Source organism: Apus apus, chromosome 14, assembly GCF_020740795.1.
Source record: "Apus apus isolate bApuApu2 chromosome 14, bApuApu2.pri.cur, whole genome shotgun sequence".
In the NCBI taxonomy this organism is placed as follows: Eukaryota; Metazoa; Chordata; class Aves; order Apodiformes; family Apodidae; genus Apus; species Apus apus.
The window spans coordinates 7,978,979-8,000,038 of NC_067295.1; the positions used below are offsets into that span (position 1 = coordinate 7,978,979).

General features: G+C 42.3%; 2 protein-coding genes across 2 annotated transcripts; one reads left to right on the forward strand and one right to left on the reverse strand.

The window, feature by feature from the left end:
* Positions 1–700: 700 nt before the first annotated feature.
* ZP2 (zona pellucida glycoprotein 2) lies at positions 701–21,010 on the forward strand. Its single transcript, XM_051632462.1, has 20 exons — positions 701–737; positions 2,979–3,171; positions 3,247–3,320; positions 3,505–3,588; positions 3,682–3,776; positions 4,558–4,716; positions 5,041–5,085; positions 5,334–5,495; positions 5,876–5,972; positions 6,052–6,233; positions 6,636–6,765; positions 6,944–7,125; positions 7,204–7,295; positions 7,382–7,506; positions 7,781–7,970; positions 8,268–8,403; positions 8,487–8,583; positions 8,670–8,756; positions 8,840–8,976; positions 20,987–21,010. Exons 1-20 carry the CDS (start codon positions 701–703, stop codon positions 20,990–20,992), a joined length of 2,310 nt encoding a protein of 769 aa, XP_051488422.1. The 3' UTR covers positions 20,993–21,010.
* Positions 17,318–18,943, reverse strand: LOC127390526 (melanin-concentrating hormone receptor 1-like). Its single transcript, XM_051632291.1, is given in 2 exon segments — positions 17,318–18,312; positions 18,844–18,943. Coding segments are annotated over 2 exon segments (1,095 nt in total).
* Positions 21,011–21,060: the final 50 nt, after the last annotated feature.

The following is a 21,060-nucleotide window of genomic DNA, read 5'->3' on the forward strand; positions in this document are numbered from 1 at the left end:
GCAGAGTGAGCTTTTTTACTCTCAGGAATGTAAAATGATCACCAAGGCACATATTGCATATACCACCAGTGTCAGGTAGAAGGGAGGAGACAGCATTTTTCTTACATGTCCACATTTGGCACTGTTAGCTACACCCATGGAAATTAGTTGGTGGCAAAAGAGACCTTTTCGTTTTTCAAGATTATAGATTTATACTGGAGATATAAATTCATTTGCTTTTCTGTTAATTAATTCAGCAGACAAAATGTTGATCTCTGAGTCATTTTTTATCATCTAACATCTGAAAATATTAAAGAAATGTTATTCTGTGTGATGCTAATTGGGAAACTATCGTTCCAAGTTTTAATTAGTGATAAAACAAAACCCACGTCAATTGGAGAGAAGCTCCTGCACTTTGCAAACTTTATTATTATTTATGTCACAAAAGTGGGCATCACAAAAAAGAAAGAAAAAAGGAAAGACCAAACAAAATCTCCATCTGTTTCTAAACTCCTGGTGTTTGTTCATCTTTGTCCCATCCAAAAACCTCAACTTAAAATGCGATAAATGATTCAACATCAAATGAGCTAAATTTCTCAGCCTGAATGGAGATTTTTCTTTGAGACTAAAGCTCAAAATTGTGAACTCCCTGAGTAGTTAGAATGAAGCTTTTCTTTTGGGGTTTGAAAAGAACTTCAAAACCAGTCCACTTCCAATTGAAATGTCTTACCAGGCTCAGGAGAAATTCTGTTGTGATGGTACGTGATGTTGTAAGCTAATGAATTATTACCTAGCAGTTTTGGTCTGTTGCTGGACTTTACTAAGTCTCTGATTATTGCTATTTTTTGGAGAACTATCTTAAAGAAAATCTTACCTGCTAAACAAACTATTTAGGCATAAAGACTACAGCATCATTAGTTACATAGTGCCATCTGTTTTGCATGGGTGTTACCAGCACAACATTTCCTCATTGCAACTTTTCTAAGCACCAGCCATGGTATGGGAAAGGCCATACAAGGGGAGACAAGAGAGGCTCTGCTTGTCTAATGAGATCGTTGGAACTAATGAACTTAGAGAAAAATGAAATTAGTCACACTGAGTAATAGTGGTACACAATTCAGAGATTATGACAACATTTAAACAACAGTAAAAGCTTTTTTCTTCACTCCTTAGAGTGCCCCAAGGAGACTGTTGCTGGATGTCTTCCTGAGTAGCACTGCTCCCACAGTATGGTTGGGTGTGACCCAGGCCAGTGGTGCCTGAGACCCATCCTGACAGGATCTTTGTTCAGATGTGATGGTGCTTGAGTCAGGGGTCCAAGGGCAGCCCTTGCAGTCTCCCTGCACACATGGGCATATAAAAGCAGACTGGGGGACTCTTGTAGGGCTAGAAACCATGACATTATCCATTGTATCATAGTGACATTTGCAATAAGTGTTTTTGCTGTGAATGCTCAAAAGCAGGAGTTCTGACCTGGGGCTTGGCCTCCTGGCATTGCTGAACACTTCTTGGCTTTGTTGTGTTTTTTTCCCCATGATATCGTCAGCTGTGCTGCAAACTGTCCCAAGGAAAACCACATTGAGCTCATTGGTGTCTCCAATGCTGTCCTGCTGCCAGTGTGTGAGGGACAGGGACAGCCAAAGCCCACAGCAAAATGCATCTATGCTGAGGTGATCTGTGCTCTCCAGAGATGGTTTGCAAAGCCCCAGTGCTCAGGGTGTGCTCTTGAGCAGTGCTTTCTTAACCCAAAAAAGTCAGAAAATAAAACAAGTCAAAGAGAAGAGCAGAGGACTGGAAGAGGAGACCTGGAAGGTTTTTGCAGCAGAGAAAAAAAAAAAGAAAGTTGTGCAGACAGTTTTGTGTTTCAAGGCATGAATTAGCTGTTTACCTGTAACTCAGGCCATAGTTATTGTTACAGGCTTAACTACTCGACAGGTGGAGCTGGATTTTTTGAAAGGAAGAATGGCCATCCTTTCTTTACAGCTTGAGCTGCAAATACAGACATGTTAAGTGAAGCAACAGCTATTTATTTTGGCACATCATGATGAGCTGCATCCATCAAACCTACACACTCAAAGACTGGTATCAGGAGCTGATAGCTTGCACTGCAGGGCAAACCCAGTTGTGGTGACTGTGGCAATTGTGTTGTTCTAACTGCTTCCACCCACAATGTTGTTCCATCCAAATTTCCAGCACTTTGGTACCTACCAGCAGCTTACAGACAAGTTTCTTCTCACAAGTCTAAATTTTTAAAAGAAAAGAGGCAACTCTCATTTGGGCTAGGAATGTCTAAAATGTCTAGGCACAGATATGTAATGATAAAAAGAAATGTAAATTAATTCATTTTACATTAATACATGGTACATTAATAAAAAAGTTATTATTCCTTAAGCCAAATTTAACATCTCATTCTTAAATTACTCTTCCATAATATTAATTTTCCTCTTTGCCTATGATCTGTCTTTTTGCTTTCTTAAGACTTCTATTACTCTTAAAAATATGAACCTTTGGGTTTTTTTTACAAGTCTGTCTGAATTCAAAAGCATTGGGCAAGCTGAAGGATAACACAGATATGAGACTTTTTCTTCCCAGGCCTCTTCCCTACAGCTTTGAACAATGATAGTCTCACCAAAGCCTCCAGAGATCCTTCAGCCTAAAGATCTGATCCAGGACTTCTCTTCCTTAACCTGCCACTCACATTTTCCTCCTAAATCAGCATTGCAGATTTGCCCATACAGGGGAACAAAATATTCTCAGTTACGTATTAATCTACTGGTGGAATTGTTTGAAACTATTAGTAAATCAAAGTGGCATAGAAATCTTCTTTTTAAAAAATGACTGCCAGAAGATACTCTTTTTCCTGTGCAATGTCTGACAAGAGAATAAAGGGAGTAAACTATCAGAGCAAGAAAAGAATACTTAAAAATGGAAGGCAACAACAAACCATGTCAAACACTTAATATCCCCTAAAGGTCTCCTGTAAGCCCTCCTCTTCACAGCAAGAAGACTGCATCTCAACAAGAGGCAGGTTCAAGCTCTCAGTCCCCCAGGCAGCAGAAAGGCTGCACCTGTGTGGAGCCTGCGCCAGGTCCTATATAACCCTGCCCTAGCAGCCAAAGAGCAAGCTTGTGGTGGCAGTGAGAAGGTGGGGCTGTTTGTGGAGCAGCAGTGCTTGAGCACCTCAAGGATGTGGTGAGTAGGGTTTAAGGATGGGAATCTAGGCCTTTTCCTTGCTGCTCTCTTATTTTTGTCCTGTTTGTCTTGCAGGTTGCTGCTCCTGTTTGGTTTTTTGTTGTCCTTAGCCCCTTATGCTGATGGCCTGGGGGATAAGGATCTCTTGGGTAATGAAGCCTCTCTGAGTTGGTAGTGGTGTGCATGTGGGCTTTAAGTTTTCTTGGAGCTGCTTCCCCTCTGCCTTGTTGTGGAAAAGGGGTCTTTGGAGCAGGCCTGGCTAGCTGGAGGACTTGCAAGGTGTCTGCCTCCAGGAGAGTGATTGTGGAACTGACTGTGGTCTTTCCTCTGCAGAGAGTGTGACCTGTCATAAGGATGGGATGGAAGTTGAGTTTTCAGGAGAGCTTGGTAACTACTCCTGGCATGTGTGTGTTGTGGGTAGGTATTGCTACTGACCTGGCTTGGTCCTTTCTACTGTAGCTTGACAGCAGGTGCCTGCCTGCAAAAAGACGTTTTCTGCCTTCTCTCCAGATGCAAGTGGTGAAGAGATGGTGTCCTGTGACCACAATGTGGATTATGAGAGGTTGTTGCTCCGTGTCCTGTTTGTCAACTGCACCAGCCTGGAGGTAAAGGGGTCTCCATTCTAGAAAGGTGCTGTGATGGAGTGTGTTTTTCCTGGTCAGGACTGGTTTTAATAAGGTTTCTAACTCTATATTTCTTCAATAGTGGAAATGCTTAAACTATTCTGTAAGAGCAGAAGCAGTTTAAAAAGCCTCACCAAAGCATTACCTTAATACTTGTTCTTTAAACTGTGGATTATGTGGCCTCAGACACTGCTATAAGTGTAGCCTTCTTCTGTAAAGGAATGGAGTTATGTTAAATAACATCTTGTTGGGAAGTGGACCATGTCTAAGAGCTTCACACAGCATTCTATTTAATGTGTGGATATTAATAGAGTGTTTACCAATGCATGCCACTTACAGCTATTGAGGTAGAGTAGTAAGTGGGAGACCAACCCACACTGGCCTTCAAAACAGGATTTGTTGGGATTGGTTGCTTTTAGGCATTTGAAATACCACCAAACTCCTGGTTTTGACATTTATTAACTTGTTTCTTTAACAGCTGACTCTGGTACTACAGCCTGCCAGACCTGGAAGGCTTTCTTCTTGACTCCTGCAGCTTTTTCACCACCTTCTGCTCTTTAATCTAGTCTTGTTACCCTGTACTTTCCTAGAGAACCTATCTTTTTCAATAAGAAAAATATTTTCTAAAATGACTGTTAGTTGTGGCCTTGTAACTGGTACAGACACCTAGAACAGCTCTGAAGTTTAGTCTCAAAGGCTTTCAGTTGTCCTCATGACGCTGTGAGTACTGCTGTCTTTCTAATTGACGTCTCTTTTTCTATAGGCTGGTCAGCACCAACTAAGGTTGAGGATGATAGTGAATGACACAATGGGAGAGGAGAAGAATGTAACCTACAGAACTCACTGCAGTACTGTTAATGCAGATGAGATCATTACTCCTTCATTTGCTGGAACAACAAACTGTACAAAAGACTTCATGGCAGTAAGTAGAGTGGGAATGCTGCCTTAGAGGCTTGCAAGGGGTATTGGCTGTGTCCTGGCGCTGCATGGTTGGGATCTGCTGAAAGGTGTTGAAAGCTGTAGCTAGTTTCAGGGAGGTCTGTTGGCTGCATGTTCATCTTTGCATGACCAGTAGCTCTTTGAAGAGCTACTTTGCACATGGTTTGTCCCCAGCCCTATTGAAGGGAAACTGGGATGTTCATGTCAGCTCTTGGCTTTGGAAAACTATAGTGAAGATCTTTTGTTAAAGTTGTTGGATTGTGACCACAGACTGTTCTTGTGGTCTAACCACTGTGCTGTGTTCCAGGTTACTTTTCCAGGACTCATTCTGAGCTTCACTGATGAACATACGGTACGTGCTTTCTCTTTTGCAAAGGGAGGATGTGGGAATATATGGGGTTTTGGATCTAAACTATCTGTCTCAGCTGTTGCTATTCTCTTTTGGGGTAGTTGCATCTTGTTGGGAAGCTTATTTCTACGTTATTGATACAGGAAACTTAATTAAAAATGTGCAAGTTCGCAGCCCTGCAGAGTGAAGAACTGTAATGCTTCTGTGTGGCTGTGCCTTTCCTTCTTAAGGAAGAAACTCCTGCTTTGCAGGTTCCGGCAACTCTGACCTGGACTCTGTCAATTGATGATGGAATCAGAACACATCAGCTGAGCCTTGCAGAAGCCATGCAGCAGGGGTATAACTTTGTAGCTGATGGCCACAACCTGGTCTTTCAGGTGGCCTTTACTGCCACTGGAGTTGTTTCTTACAAGGTATGTGAACAAAGAATTGCTAGTTGAGGGGACAGTGCTGCTCTAACAGAGGTTGGGTGACTCCTTCCTGTAGACTTGTGGAAGCCTATGAACTGCCTAGCCCTATAAAGTGGGGAAGCACAGTGTGCACTTCAGCAGCACAGCTGACAGGCGTGCATGTAAGTGAGATCCTAGCTATAGCCTGTGCTGTGAACATCTGATTGGCAGTCTTGTGAGTAGACCTCTTCTGAGAGTGTGGTGAGATGAGGAGAAACTGCTGTGGCAAGGATGAAGAGCAGCAGTCCTGAACCAGACATAGTATTAGGGCCTTGCAGCATTTGCTTTATGATGGATTATGAGCCTCTGAGTAGGCTCTAACAGCCTTCTGTCTTCTTTGTCAGCACAATGTTAACATGCTCTACACTGTGGCACTCAAGCTCATATATGGCCCTCCTGAACACAGACTGACTGTGGAGTCAAGAATGATTTGTGCACCAGGTAACACATGGAGAAAGCCAGAACCTGGCCTGACTCTGCCCTGAGGAAACTGATATATTTAACAAAGATGCTGTTGCAGGTCCAGCCGTCTGTAATGCAACACACATGACTGTTGCCATCCCAGCCTTCCCAGGCACCCTTATGGCTGTTGGTGTAGAGAATAAGACTATCCCTATGGACCAGCTTGAGGAAAATGGAATGGCTGTGGACAGAAGGAGAGGGGTCAAGCTGCATATTAGCAGGGGAGTCCTGAAGTCTAGGGTGAGTTCTGATCCTCAAGTCAGAGTTGGTGTGATCATGGTTCCTTGGTGCTTACTGAGATCCAGAGCACAGTAGCTTTTGACCTAGACTAAGTCTCAGGTTAGCCATGTGCCTTGCAGCTGGTGGAAGGTGGCTGTGATTAAGATGAATACAAACTGACTTTATAATGGAATAGGCATTGTTCAAATGTAAATTGGCTTTCATGAAGTCTCTTGGCAGAAATAGCTGGAGGTGAAAATTCTTCCTGGAATGGGTTAGTATTTGGTGTGTCTGGAGCAATGCAGAATAAGAAACTAGCTGAGTCTGAAGAGTACTGTGGCCCCAGGGCAAGTGAAACACTAACACATGCATATGTTAAAATTAGCTCTTGTAGTTAAACTCAGAGTAACTCTTCTCTTTCAGCTACATGGAGAGAGATGCTTAGGGCTTCAGTCCTACATGTCCTCTCTGAAACTGACTTTTCGCTTCCATGGGGAGACTGTCGCAATGGTGATGCATCCAGAGTGCCCCTGTAACCAGCATGCACCAATAGGTAAGTGACAGACATCTGGAATGGGCTTGACCCATGTCCTGCTTGGATAGTAATTCTTCAGCATTGCTTGTTCTTCAACTAGTCCTTCACAGGAAAGTGTCTCTAGCCAGAACACAACAGCTTTTGGCAGACTGAACTGTCAATGACTGGTATGACAGTTTGTGAACCTCTGTTACAGCTGCTGTATGCACCCAGGATGGGTACATGGATTTTGAGGTCCTGGCAGACAGTACTACACCTCTGCTAGACTTGGATACACTGAGGCTCAGAGATCCTTTGTGCCGACCGGCCTTTAAGTCATCTTTGAATGACAGGGTTTGGTTTCATGTTCCATTGAATGGATGTGGGACCAGGTATTGGGTAAGTGTGTAGCTACGATTGATGGGGAGGGCTTTGTTTGTTGGAAGTGATCCCACTAATGCTGATATTTATCTACAGTTTGATGGAGAGAAGATTGTTTATGAGAATGAGGTAAGGGCACTATGGACGGACCTTCCATTGCGCAGGATCTCAAGAGACAGTGAACTCAGGTGTGTCTGGAAACCTCTTTGTTAATACTTAATCCTGGATATCCTATATATGAACATAAGACTGACCTGCTCCTTTCTTATTACAGGCTAACAGTCCTGTGCTCCTTCAGCAGTAGTGATGCCTCCCTCAGTATAAGGGTAGACAACCATCCTCCTCTGGCTTCTTCAGTGAACCAAGGTTCCCTCTCCTTAGTCCTTCTAAGCTACCCAGGTAAAACTGGCTCTGGGCTTAGGTGGCTAGGGAGCAATTGAGCTGCTGGGGGCAGGGAGGATGTATGAGTGAGCTGTTCAGGTGCATGGGCTTCTAATTATCTGATGTGCCTTCTCTCTTCCCACCTGTGCTACATAAGGCAGATGCCTTAAATCTGTGACTCTAGGAAAAACTGCAGCTGGTGACTGACTGCTGTTGAAGAGCTCTAGACCAGGCTTTCTTTAGGACTCTTTTTGTATGACAACTCATCTAACAAGGCTTTATTTTTTTGCAGAGGCCTCATACAGGCAGCCATACCGTGATGATCAGTACCCATTAGTAAGGTACCTACGACAGCCCATCTTCCTGGAAGTTCAGGTCCTGAATCGCAATGATCCTAATCTCCACTTGGTATTGGATGACTGTTGGGCAACAGCTTCAGAAAAGCCAAGCTCACTTCCCCAGTGGAATATTGTTGTTGATGGGTGAGTGTCCTGCTAGATAAACTAAGGCATGTTTGGCAGTGTGTAGGAGGATTCCCTAATTCCCCCTGCCCCTCTCCTGGGAACAGTTGCAGATACAAGGGCTTCACATCAGATGGCCTTTGAGGTACCTTAGTGGTGCTATCCAGGTGTGTTGGAGCTTGTAGGAGGATGGTAGCATCTCTGCCTTCAACTCTAGCTTGCTGCTTTTTTTAAAAAAAATGAAAACCAAAAACCCAACCCACAAACCACTGATCTCCATCCTGCTGTTCTGACTTCCTGCTTCTTGCCCATTGGCAGGTGTGAATATGACCTGGACAGCTACAGGACTGTGTTTCACCCTGTAGGGCACGGTGTCAGCTATGCTAACTATCGCCAAAGGCTGGAAGTGAAGACTTTTGCCTTTGCCTCTGGTGACAAAGCCCTCCCTGGCCTAGTAGGTGACATTTGCTTCCTTAGAGCAGTAAGCAGGAGCAGTTACTGGCTGAAGATGAATGGGCCTGTCATCCTCTATCCTAGGTGTACTTCCACTGCAGTGTCCTGATCTGTAACCATTTTCAACCAGACTCCCCTCTATGTGTGACAAGGTGTCCTAGGTCATCTAGAAGCAAGCGAGGTAATGTCAAAGCAGATGTTGGGTTGTACTGATCCAGGATAACTCCCTGTACTGTGAGGTTCACCTCTACTGTGTCTCTGTTGCAGAGAGTGGGATGCCAGGTGTGAACTCTGCAGTGGTGAGCCTGTGGGGTCCTGTCCTCCTTGTGCCAGAGGGATGGTCTGCAAACCAAGGTACTGAGTGTGGTGCTCATGTATGCTGCTTAGGTTTAGTGGAGAGCTGTCTCCACCAACTGTATCTTCCCCTTGCTTTGTAGGGAGCACTCTCCTGAGCAAGGAAGCATGGACTGGCATTACAATGACTGTTGTTGGTATTCTCTCTCTGGTGACCATAATGCTACTATTTCTGGCTTTTCTTAAATGCCTGAAGAGAAAAGCATTCCTGGTAAATGTGGTACGCTAACAGATTTTTTTACAAATAAACTTGGATTGCAAAAGTCTTCAGGATGAATTGTAGTTCTGGAGTTGTTGCTGTATAGTATTCAAGGGCCTAGAGAAAGATGGGTGTCTGTCTTTCTCTGCTTAGGGTGCTGTTGCTGAAACTAGAACTGAAGCTTTTAAAAGCTCAAGGGTTTTGGGTAAGACTCAAGGGAAAATGGCTGCTTCCCCTATACTGGATGGCTTCCTTCACTTGTGTTAGGGGGTGACTGACAGGGTACTACGCTTCTTCTAATGTTGTAAGAAATGGCTCCTTAAGTTTTCATAGAGTTTTTCTGCCCTTTCCTATGATTGTAGGAAGGATTTAACTGAAATAAAAATACTAAGGCAAAGCAGTGTTTCTTAACTGTGCATTTAACTTGCAGTGTTTAGGCCTAATGCTGGTAATTCAGCATCATCTAGACCCTTTATAGCAGTGACCAAATAGTGTAAACTTAATGATTTAGCTGGGAATTTATGGTAACAGGAATTTTCCATGACACTTCTTGTACAGAATTGAAGCCCGCCTGTGAACTGCGCTTTATGCTAGTCATCTAAATTACAGAAGAAAGGTCAATCATGGGTGAAATAAGGCTATAATATGGGGCATAAAGGAATAACGGGCAAATGGTAGCTGCTCAGTGAATGTTTTGTGGCACTTAAATACACTGAGATGTGTTGCAGGTAGTAGCTTCACTCTCTAATTCCTAAAGATCTCTGAAGATCAGTCTGTGCAGCAGTACTCAATGCCACACTGCTCTTCAAGTTAAAAGTAAAGTCAGTCATAATATCACTTGCTTTCTGTCTTGTCATTATTTAGTCTCTGCATTGCAGGGGCAAGGAGTGCAATGTGTAAACTGGCCTGTAACCAGGCTTAAGCTTACTACTGGTAAAGGTGGAAATGAATCAACTGGCTACAAGAGACAAGCAAATCTCTTGCTGAGTCTTTTTTTTTCCCAAAGACCAAGACAGCTGCCATGTTAATGATATAAGCTTGTTGAGGTTTCTAGATCTTAAAGTGTGCATTGCTCTGCTGTTGCTTTCTAGTTTAAAGGATGTTCCAAAAGTGCCCTCTGGCACAGGCTGTGCTCTGTCCCACAAAGGCTTGGAAACATCTTGTCTGAAACTCAAGCTCAGTTTCAATGTATTAAATTAACTTCCACATTCAAAGGAAATTTTAGGGCAACATTCAAGTGTTTACAGAAGACTTGGCTGATAGATAATATGCTGTTATATGTATAGCTTTAGGTAGGCTATTCCCAAAAATAGCAAAACACTAAACCAGGGCTATTTGTTTTGGTTTCATGTAAGCCATGTAAAGGTAGCTCCTTAGTTGGCTTTGTTTGTGCCTTCAGATTGGTTTCAGTGCTCTAACTCTGTTTCTGGAGAGCTGAAGACTGTAACTTAGCTTCCAAGTTCACTGGCTGATCTTTAACTATGCTTGAGTCAAAGATTACAAGCTTCGAGGCTGAATGAAGCAACATTTTTCCAGGGATGGAGGTGAGGCTGACTGGTCTGTAGTTTCCTGGATCTTCCTTCTTGCCCTTTTCAAAGACTAGAGTGATGTTGGTTTTCATCCAGTCCTCAGGCACCTCTCCTGCTTGCCATGATCATTAAAAAAATGGAGTAGCAGAGCAACAACAGCCAGCTCTCAGCACTCGTGGGTGTGCATCCCATTGGGGCCCATGGATGTGTGTATATTCAATTTACCTAACTGATGTCAACTTCCCAGCTGTGGTCTGGGGCTGCTTTTCTGTACCTTTGGATTGGAAGCCCTACTTCCTTTTGCTCTGGCATAGGTATGGTGCTGTTGGCCACAGCTGCCCTTCCTACTGGCCATGCATGCCTTGCATCAGGCTGCTGTGGCTACACCACAGTTACCCCCACAGCCCACATGTGACCCACCTTCTGTGGCAGTTAGCAGTAGTTTCTGCAGTTTGTCCATCTCTCCTTTTGTAGGTCTGGTCCTCATTTTCAGATACATTGCTGTTGGTAGTGTATTTTAGGGCTTTTTTTAATGCCCTATCTGCTTTTTCTGTTCCCTGTAGGCTAATTAGTTGGTTATTTTTTGAGATTCTAGAAGCTGATAACAAAGCCAAGAACACTTCTCTGAAGTTGAAAAACGTCATTCCTACAAGAACAGATTGTGTTCTGCTGTCAAACAGCTTATAAATGTGACTGTGAAACAGTTTTCCCATCTGGCTCTGTTAAAGGAAGCAAGAGCAGTCCCCACTATTGCCTTGCTTTCTCTCTGAGCCTTAAAGCAATGCAATGACTAGTGGTTTTAGGGGAAACAGGTACATAGAATGCCTGTTCATTATTATTGATAAGCAAATAAATGCATTTTTATGCTCAGACTGGAGGTTAAAACTCAGGCTCCTAGAGTCCCTATCCAGTGCTCTTTATTCTGCAGGGTTATACTGTGTGGCAGTAGTGGTCAGCCAGGGATAATAGGGTGTTTTGAAAAACTGGTATAAAACAAAGACCCTAACTAAAAGGATCATGAATAGGTTTGTTGCTCATTGCTAACAAATTGTCTGATTTTGCTTCTCAGCCTCTGTCTCCTTGCATCATAAATATTTCAGGTGAATTATAGATTGTAGAAAAATGTTTACTGGATCCATTTCAGGTTTGTTGCCTTTACTTTTCTTGTGGCTTTCCACTACCTGTCAGGGTTAAGAGCTTTCAGTGCAGCACTCTTACTCTGTTAATTTATGTTTATCACACATTCTCTGATATATCAATGTATGAAACTGAATGCTGCTAGATCTCTGAATATCTCCTCATTGAGGATTTAGCTTTAAGACTAATAATAAATTTCCTGAGTCTTTGCTCTGGAATCTCCTATTGCTGTATTACATGCCTGTTGGACTTTGCAGCTAATTTCATTTTTTAAATGCTTATCAAATGCTTTTGTTCACAATAGTGACTGCATTCAATTGTTTGTTTTTTTAATTGTTGTGCCAACACCTGTAGTATGTGTAGATCTTCCAGTTTTCCTTGTAAATGGCAGCTCTGTGCTGCAGCAGGGGCTTCAAACCTGGCTTTACTTAAATCTGCTGGTAACACTCAGCATTCATTTTGAAACACTACTATAAAAAAAACCAAAACCAACCAACCAACCCTAAAAACAAAACCAAAACCAACCTCTTCCTTACTATGTGATGCAAATAATTACAAAAGGTCCTTAGAGGAGCATTTACAGTAAAGCTGGAGCTTGAGCACAGGAGAAAAATATTAAAACTCCTACAAGTTGAATGGACTCCTCCTGCTCCCAGAGCTGATGTTCTGATGACCAGAAATTCCATGGCAATTTAATAGGGGCATCAGGGATATATGATTTTGGAGTCTTTAAAAACTGAGGGAGGGAACTGTTTTTTGAAAGGAAAAAAAGTGTTGTGAGTAACAGATAAAGCTGTCTTGTCTGTAACACTGAAGTAAAAGAGACGTAATTGATGCTTGGAAGAGAAGCTACTCATTATACCTATTTCCCCTCTTCCTCTGCCTAAGAGGCACTTAGATAAAAAAAGGAAAGGTGTAGCAATACATCATCCTTTAGCTTTCTAAGTTTTCTTTATGTGCGAGTTTTCTTAATCCATGCAAAAATTGGAAGAAAATTCCAATTTGTGTTGGAAGAGGCCATAGAGATTGCCCTTGTACATTTTGATGTTTGTGTTATTAATATTTCCTGTCGAAGTTAAACTCTGGGATTGTGTTGCTCTTCCTTCCTTCAAAATTCGTTCCTTCCAAATTTGAATTGGAAGGAAATTGCCACATAATATAAACTAGATGCCATTAGGTTGTAGGCAGCCACACAGGGTTTAACACTATGTTTAGCCTGCAGGCAGAGAGGGTAGAGTATTAATGCTGCCTCTGCATTAATGCCACCTCATCTGAAGACTGGTTGCACCACACTAACTTCATTAGACTGCATTTGGCCTGTGGGTTCCTTGCATTCTGCTAGGTTACAACAACTAATCTCCACTCCTCTAGGACTTTAACTGGGATAGCTCTGTTAAACTGAACGTTAACTTATTACACCATCACTGGTATTGAAGCTTGTGCGTAGTGCCTTGACTTGAATGGTGGTAGTGTTTACTTTGCTTTGTTTTATACCAAAATACAAATGTTCAGGGGAAACTCCACTTCTGTAATCCTATGACTTGGATCAGCTGAGTCCTAAGGTGCTGGGGGTAGTGAGGTTCAGCTGTACTTCCCTTTTAAACAGATGTTTGGAATTGCATGCAGAGCTGGTTGCTCAGCAAAAGCACTGTCATGAAATGAGTCGTAAAAGACTTGCTACACACTTGAGGCACACAAATATCTTGATCTTTTAGTTTTGCCATCCCATAAATCAAGCTTAAGATTTTTCTTTATGTAACCTGGCACAAAAGCTGGTGGTGCTCAGAACTTTAGCTTGGCAGGAAATACAGTCAATGAGTTTTGTTAAAAGGTCAGTGTATGTTTTTAAAATGTCACTGCAGTTGTTTGTTGTGGCTTTCAGTATCGAGGAGGGCAGCAGTACCTGTAGATGTAACAGTAATTTGAAGTGAGTCAGCTTGTCATGCAATTGTGCTTTTTATTTTGCTTTCTGTACACACTGCCTTACATAGTCAAGGAAATGAGGCATAAAAATACAATTGCATGTGATGACAAAAAGGAATGGAAGTGCTCTGTTATCAGTGTAGCAGCCTTAGGTTAAACATTTTCTGGCAACTCTGTAAACAGGGAAAGTGATCATTGCAAGTCCAGCTCCATGTTCCCTGGGCACACAAGGCTTTGGGTCAAGTCAGTGGACAGACTCTGCTGTAGAAGTACAACAAAACTATGAATTCATATTGGAGCTATTTATTTGCAAGTCACTTTTATTCTTTATTATCAGTCTGATGGGGGTTATGGTTGAAAATGATTACTTAGGCTATTGTCCAGCAAACCACCTGCTAAATACTTAGGTCTGTTGACGTAGCACTTGGATGGAAGATGAAGTATTTCTGCTAAAGCTAGAAAAGTGGTGCTTGATGAAGAGAGTTTATGTACTTAACAGCACATTATACTTAACTGTATGGGCTTTTACATCTTCTGAGCCAAATAAGGCTGATGTTCTTAATATTCTTCCCCTCTATTTTTTTCAGTCTTCCTAAGTGTGGGAGAAGGATGTTTGGGCAGAGAAGTGTTTTGTTTTTTCTTGTTGCTTGATGGAGTTAGGACCTCCTTTCTGGGATGGTTGGGATTTAAATAACATTACATTGGTTGTCATGTGAACACTGTAAAAAAAGAAAAGCTAGCCAACATTCCCAGAGATTAAAATTTCTTACCTAGCTTGCATATATGAATGTGGAGATTTGCACTAGTGAAGGTGTTTAAAATATTTATCTTTAGAAAGATCATAGTTTTTTCTTTTTAACTTCTCTTGTACTATTCTTATTAGCTGGGGAGGTGAGACAAAGAGGTTGCACACAGTGACAACCATTCAGGTCAAAGGGAAGGTTATTCTTGCCTGGTTCCAGTCCAATATAATCTGTTTATGGGAAGTCTCTCAGACATGACACATGAGATCTGTCCCTGGGAGGATTAACTCTGTAGTTCTCCTTGGGTGGTTCAGCTGTGCTCTTTGTGGACATTGTAGGGGAAGTTTGAATGAAAACTCATGTAACTTAGTTAAACCAAGGAAAACATGTTGGGATTTTCCCCCTCCCTTACTTTGCAAATAATTTACCTTGGAGCCTAGCCACATGCTTTCCTTCCCTCTTCAGTACCAGTGCTGATGTTCCTCAGTCCCCTGCTGAAGTGTAACTGTAGAATTTTTAAGCTCACTTTACAAATGGAAAAGATTACTGCATTCAAGCCTAGTGTCTCTTCTGATGCCACATAAGAAGGTGAAGTGTAAATGATGGTGCAGCAAGAGGAGAGGCATAAGAGAAAGAGGGTCAATGAACCTATTGCATGTAGAGTTGGCACTGGGGTCTTTTCAGTTCAAGCAGCTGCTTCAGAAACTATAGCAAAGTTGGTTGCTATAATTCTCCTTGGAAAGACTTGATGTTTGGCAGCCCCAGAATGTAGGGAGTAGAGCCACCCATTGAGGCATGTTTGAACCAGGGGCTGGTGAACTAGGTCCTTGGGGCTGGGCAGGCTGAGAACCCAGATGTGAACCAGCATGGGAAGAGCTCCTGCCATTTCCCTGCTGGGCTGGTGCTGTTCTGCAGGAAGCCAAAGGAGCAGCTGAGAAAATGGGGCTTTGGCACCACCTCACCAGCCTCTTTTGCTAAGTCTTCTTAACTCTAATGCAGTGTTTAGTAATAAAAAACAAACAACAAAAAACAACCCCCAAACAACTTACTGTCTCCTAATAAGAACATTTGGTCTATGCTGACCTAGTTTTATTTCTTCAGCATATCCCTGTCAAAAAACTCTGCTAATGTGATGATGGCACAGCACTGAGGGTAGCTCTTATGAAAAGGACACAGTGAGAACCTTTAAAATTACAGTGGCTGATAAATATACAAAAGTCAGAGTAGCAGGAGTGAAACTGCTCCATGTTTACCTGCTGGTAACTGAGAATTCACAGCTTTAGCTCCTGGTAAGTGCTGATGGCAGAATGAATTACATAACAAAAAAATCAACTTAAAATGCAGAAGAAAATAGTTTATGTAAGTCCAGATTTGGAGCTGGAATAAATTCACTTGCTTCCATGTCTGCTGATTTTATTAAGCAATGTCTGCTCCCTTAAGCAAGCAATGGAGGTGTAAAGGAAACGTGGGCAAGGATTAGATCCCTTCAGCTGTTTATCTGTGGGTGAGCTGTGTTCTAAAGGTTTGAGTGTGTTGCCACTTGAGACAGCTGGAAGGGTTTTACTGCTCTGTCTGTGGAAGTGCCAAAAGCTATTGGAGACAGCCTTGCCTCAGACTGCTGGCTATGTGGTTTCGTAACAGTTGCTTGCTGAATTAACATGCTATTCAAATAAATAGGTCCTGAAAATCTATAGAGTTAGAGATAAGGATCCTCCAGGTTACAATGTGCATATAAATAATTTTGGGTACAAATCATGTGCAGTGTTGATGATCGTTCCTTTATAGGAGTAGGAATAAATCAGGGTGGTGATGATGTCTTTGACTTTTAATTTATTGAAATTAGGTCTGTTCTAGCAACTGGGTGTTCCTGATAAAGAACTTGATATTGTCTCTATGATCTTCTAGAGTAGTAGCACATTTCAAACAGCTTTGTCTGATCTACCATGAAGAGGCAAATATTCCTTTAAAACTGGAATGTGTAGAACCTTTGCTTTTACCTCTTTTTGGTTACCGCATGCAGCAAAGCAGCTTGAATGTTAGAGAATGGATGCTTTGTGGTTTCTACTCTTTAGTCCTTCAGAATTGCTCAAGACAGGCAGATGAAAACTGAGCTACCTACAATCACGCTGAAAACCTGAGCAATATGCTTCAAGATGTGTATTTATTAAAAGTTTGCTGATAGCTGAGGAAATGCTACTATGATATGTGTGCATGTGATACATCACCAATGGTAAGAAATTATTCTGTTTTCTTTTTTAATGTAATATAATTGCTGCTTCCACTGCAAAGCAACTTGGTGACTTAGCAACAGCTACTGTTTAACTGGAGTTGCTGTTGTCCCCTAACAAGATGGTACAGAACTACCTGTGAGTGACTGTGAATAAATCAATCTGGTTATTTTTGAAGATATTTGAGAATATTTATTGGACTTCTTGACAATTTCTGATTCTGAAAAATTAGTAGTTTTGCTGGCTTTAAAGTGACAGAAAATTATTGATGTCTCACCCACTATTAAAGGTGTCATAGAGTTGGTGTGTTAAAAATGAGATGAAAACATTGCCCTATTGTTAAAAATCCTCAAAGTGTGTTATGCTCTTGAACTGTGTTTTGGGGGTGAGAGGGAAATGATACAGAACAGTCCAATTTCCTTCTCCACTTAAAGCAAGAAATAAGCTTGAAACTCTCCAAGTTTCAAATGGTGGTGATATCTCAGCCCTGACCTGTGGGTTGCTGCTTGTCTGGGTTTTGCATGAAAATATTTTAAGTATGTGAATTAATCTCATAGAATACCTGAAAACTTCTCATATCCTGGGGAGAATAAAATTCAAAGCTCTTAGGGAAGATGCAAATAAGAACATAAGGCTAAACAAAGCTTCTTTCCATGTGCTGCTGCTACTTTGCCACCAGGTAAAGATCCATCCCCCAGGGCATGTGATGCATGGTGCTCACCTGCCTGCCCCTGCCTGTGTGTTTGGCTGGGCAAGGAGAGGTGCTGGCTGCTGGGGCATCCCCCACCTGCTGCAGGTCTTGCTACCTGCCAGAGACAGACACCAAATGCAGTAGTGGCTGCCCCGACTCAGTTGCATCACCCCGAATGCTTTTGCTCCTGTGTGGGGAAGCCTGACCTGCAGCTGCTGGCCCTACAGGGACCCCAAGCCGCCTCTGGAAATTTTGGCCCAGCAAGATGTAGATGAAGGGGTTTAGACAACTGTTGGCATAACCCAGGCTGATAGCCACGTTGTAGGCATAGTGGAAAGGCAGAGTGGGGCAAGTCATGGTGAGCTGGGCCAGCTGCAGGATGTGGAAGGGTGCCCAGCAGATGAAGAAGGCCATGCAGATTGCAATTGCTGTACGAGTCAGTTTTTTTGTTCGTGCCCTGGTGCTTCTTTGGCTCATCAGTGCTTCTGAGGACTTGGCCATCTTGATCAGGATCCTCCTGTAGGCCACCGTGATGAGGACAAAAGGGATGGCAAAGACCAGGAAGAACTGGTACAGTGTGTACCAATACATGTCCCTCTGGGGATCTGGCAGATGAATCCCACAGCCTAGTAGACCTCCAGGCAAAGGGATGAGCTGAGCATACATCCAGACAGGTGTAATGCTGAGGAAGGAAAGGGCCCAGAGTACACAGATGACAAGGATGGCCACAGGGCGCTTCCTGAAGCGGGTGGAGGTGAAGGGGTAGACGATGGCCAGGTAGCGGTCGATGGACATAGCAGTGAGGATGTAGGTGCTGGTGAACTGGCTGTTGGCATCCAGGGCAGTGATGATTGTGCACATTGTCTCCCCAAAACGCCATGCTCCATTCCCCAGCAGCTGATGGATGAGGAAGGGCATGCCCAGGAGGAAGAGCAGGTCCACCATGGAGAGGCTGATGATGAAGATATCTGGGACACTACTGCTAGGAGCAGATTTCTTTAAGACTGTGCAGATAACCAGGCTGTTACCAATAATGCCCAACAGGCAGATAATGCCAAACAGGGTGGGCATGATGAAACTGCTATAGCTTGTCCTGCTGGGGTCACCTGCAGAGACAAGTGTAGGCAGGAAAAAGTCAGCTGTGCTAGGACCACCAGTGAGGACATGCCTTGTAGATATTCTGGCTTCTAACAGACCAGGAGCTCTCTGAATGTGAACAATAGCAGATTTCTTAGGCACATGTAAGATAAGGAAGAGGGTTTTTTGTGTGTGGTTGTCTAACCACACACAGACACTTTCTCAAGCAGCTTTCACAAATGTATACATTAAGATGTGTCTGATCAAATGTACACTCTTCCCTTCACAGGTATGAATACAGACGTATTAGCAATAGAATGAAAGAGCATCAGTGTGTATGTCATTCCATATTTATGCATGGAGACCCTTTCAAATCCATACATATAGAACAAATGTATTTCAATAGATATATGAATATCTGATACATATGTTGCTCAACTGTATGGATATTAATATTCATGGTCGGGCTTTCTCCAAGACTATCCTACATAAATGATTTTTTTTCTCCTCCCCAGCCTACAACTATTACAACTTTTATACTAATATATATTTTCACTTACCTGTTTATTGCACTTACCAGGTAGAGAAGTTTTGAACAGCCTTGGAGCTGTTGGGGATGCAGCTGTTAAAGCTCGCGGTGTGATTGTTTTTAAAATCCATCCTTCAGGAAAAATTGGTACTCAGCAGCAGCTTGAAGATGCTAGTATTTCATGTCAAAAGAATAAGGGCTGCTGATTTCTTGGAGAAATTCTGTGGGGCTGCTCAGAAGGCCACAGCTCTAGGCACCAGCAGAGGCTGTTAATGCAGGTTTAAAAAGCAGCTCCTCTGCTCTCTGAACCACCACCAGGCAAAAGTGACACCAAGAGGCAAGGAGGCAGTGTCTGTCACTAGGCTGGCAGCAGAGTGCTGGAAATGTTCTTGTAGGGAGAGCAGAATTTCACTTCAGTGCTGTGAAGGCAGTGAATCAAGATCAATTGATTAGACTAAACAATGGATTTGTGCTCCAGAGAGGCAAATGGGGTGTGGAATAAAATCCTCTAAATAATAAAAGGATAGGTAGCCAGCACTGGGAGCATGTTTTGCTCTAAGGGTCTAATTGAGTACAAATATCTCAGTACAATTCTGCAAAGAATCCTCTTAACCTAAAGTCAAGTTTTCAGCAGTATTTGTAAGTGTAGATTTGGGTTAATCTCTTTAGATTCTGAAGTAAAATCATCCTAAAGTGGAAAAACACAAGCTGCATGAGTAAGTATATGGAAACCTGGTATTTTCTGGCTATGCTGATGAATTGCAACACAGATGATAAACAGCATAATTATGTCCCTCTTGGAAAGGGCTTTCTCTGTTTCCATTTATTTTGAGGTCTCAAGCACGATCATGGATTATATACATTTTATTTTAGGCAGACTGACAGAAGAGAGTGGGAGATAAACAAGTGATTTATTTTCAAGTTGTTTGAAGTTGCAGCAGTTGGGTTTGTAAAACACAAAACACTGGAAACATGAAATAAATTAGGTGATGACTGTTCTGTCAAGTCACTCAACTCTACCTTATTTCCCTTATAACCATTAGTTTGCTCTTAGCAGCCAGTAAATTCCTAGATTGAAGGCATTAATGCCTACAAAAAGTAAGATTTTAAAAGTAAGATTAGACAAACTGTATTCTGATGGGGCCAGTAGATTGGTGAAAGACAAGGATTCTGTAATTACTAGAATCTCACTTCAGGGCTTGCTTTTAGCTAGCTGTAAGGATTTCTAGCACTTAGTTATTTCAGTACTTCACAGCTTTTAAAGGCAGGCACTAGTCCATTTGCACAAGGGATGATATATTCCATTTACCAGCTGGTGCCAAATGCCTCCTCCACCTCAATGTCCCCAGGATACTGAAGTCTCTTTATTTGCAAAAAAACCCAGTGTCTTTCACTGGGGAGTTTGCATTTAGGCTGTATTACCTGCAAGCTTGTTGTGCATCACAGGGCATCCCCACACAGCTGATTAGCACAGCATTCTGTTCCCCTCCCCATCCTCACCTGCTGTAAACTGGCAGAGCTCTACTGTGTTTGACAGCAGCTGCAGATTTGATCCTAAACTGGGGATAACAGCAATGTATAAAACTCCATATATATGTTTATATACTTACATTTTTTAATTAAATCTTTGTTCCATCTTTTAGATGGGTTTCTCCAGACTGTGTGTTATGTAAACAATATCAGAGCACTAGCTTTTTTTACAAGGAAAGCTGAGAAATTACTTGTCCTCTTCCTGGTTTTTTTTCCCCTCTTACCACTTGTGTACTACTATCACCTGGAAGTATTTTAGAAACAACTCAGGGATAAAGCTTTGAAGCACCTGAAATTTTATCTATTTAGTAAATTATGAAAAAAAATCTGTTATGGCTTCCTTCCTGTAGATCCTTCATGTTTAACTGGAATTTAGAAAATATCAAAGCCTTCTATGAACTGCTAACAGGTCCTGTCTGTCTCCTGCAGACTGTAACACAGAGTAGGGCTGAGTAAGGATGGTTTCACTCTGGGCCCAAAATTGGGGCCAAATTATCACTACAGCTGAAAATGTTTCCACCCATACTATGTGTAATACATTATGGCTCATCTAAACTTTGATAAACAGTCAAACAGCATGTTTGATCATGCAAATCTGAGTATTATACTGATTTAGTCCTTAGGATTCTTCGTTTTCTTTACAGGCATGAGATGACTGTATTGTATCCTGTCTGCAGTTTGTGGCTTATCAATACTGGTCAACCAAAATCCTCTTAAC

Excerpts from the sequence above, each read along its gene's own strand:
- ZP2 (XM_051632462.1), top strand. The coding sequence starts at position 701 with ATGTCTTACCAGGCTCAGGAGAAATTCTGTTGTGATG. Across the intron at positions 3,172-3,246 it reads TTGAGCACCTCAAGGATGTG|GTTGCTGCTCCTGTTTGGTT; the intron begins GTGAGTAGGGTT and ends TTTGTCTTGCAG. Across the intron at positions 7,971-8,267 it reads TGGAATATTGTTGTTGATGG|GTGTGAATATGACCTGGACA; the intron begins GTGAGTGTCCTG and ends GCCCATTGGCAG.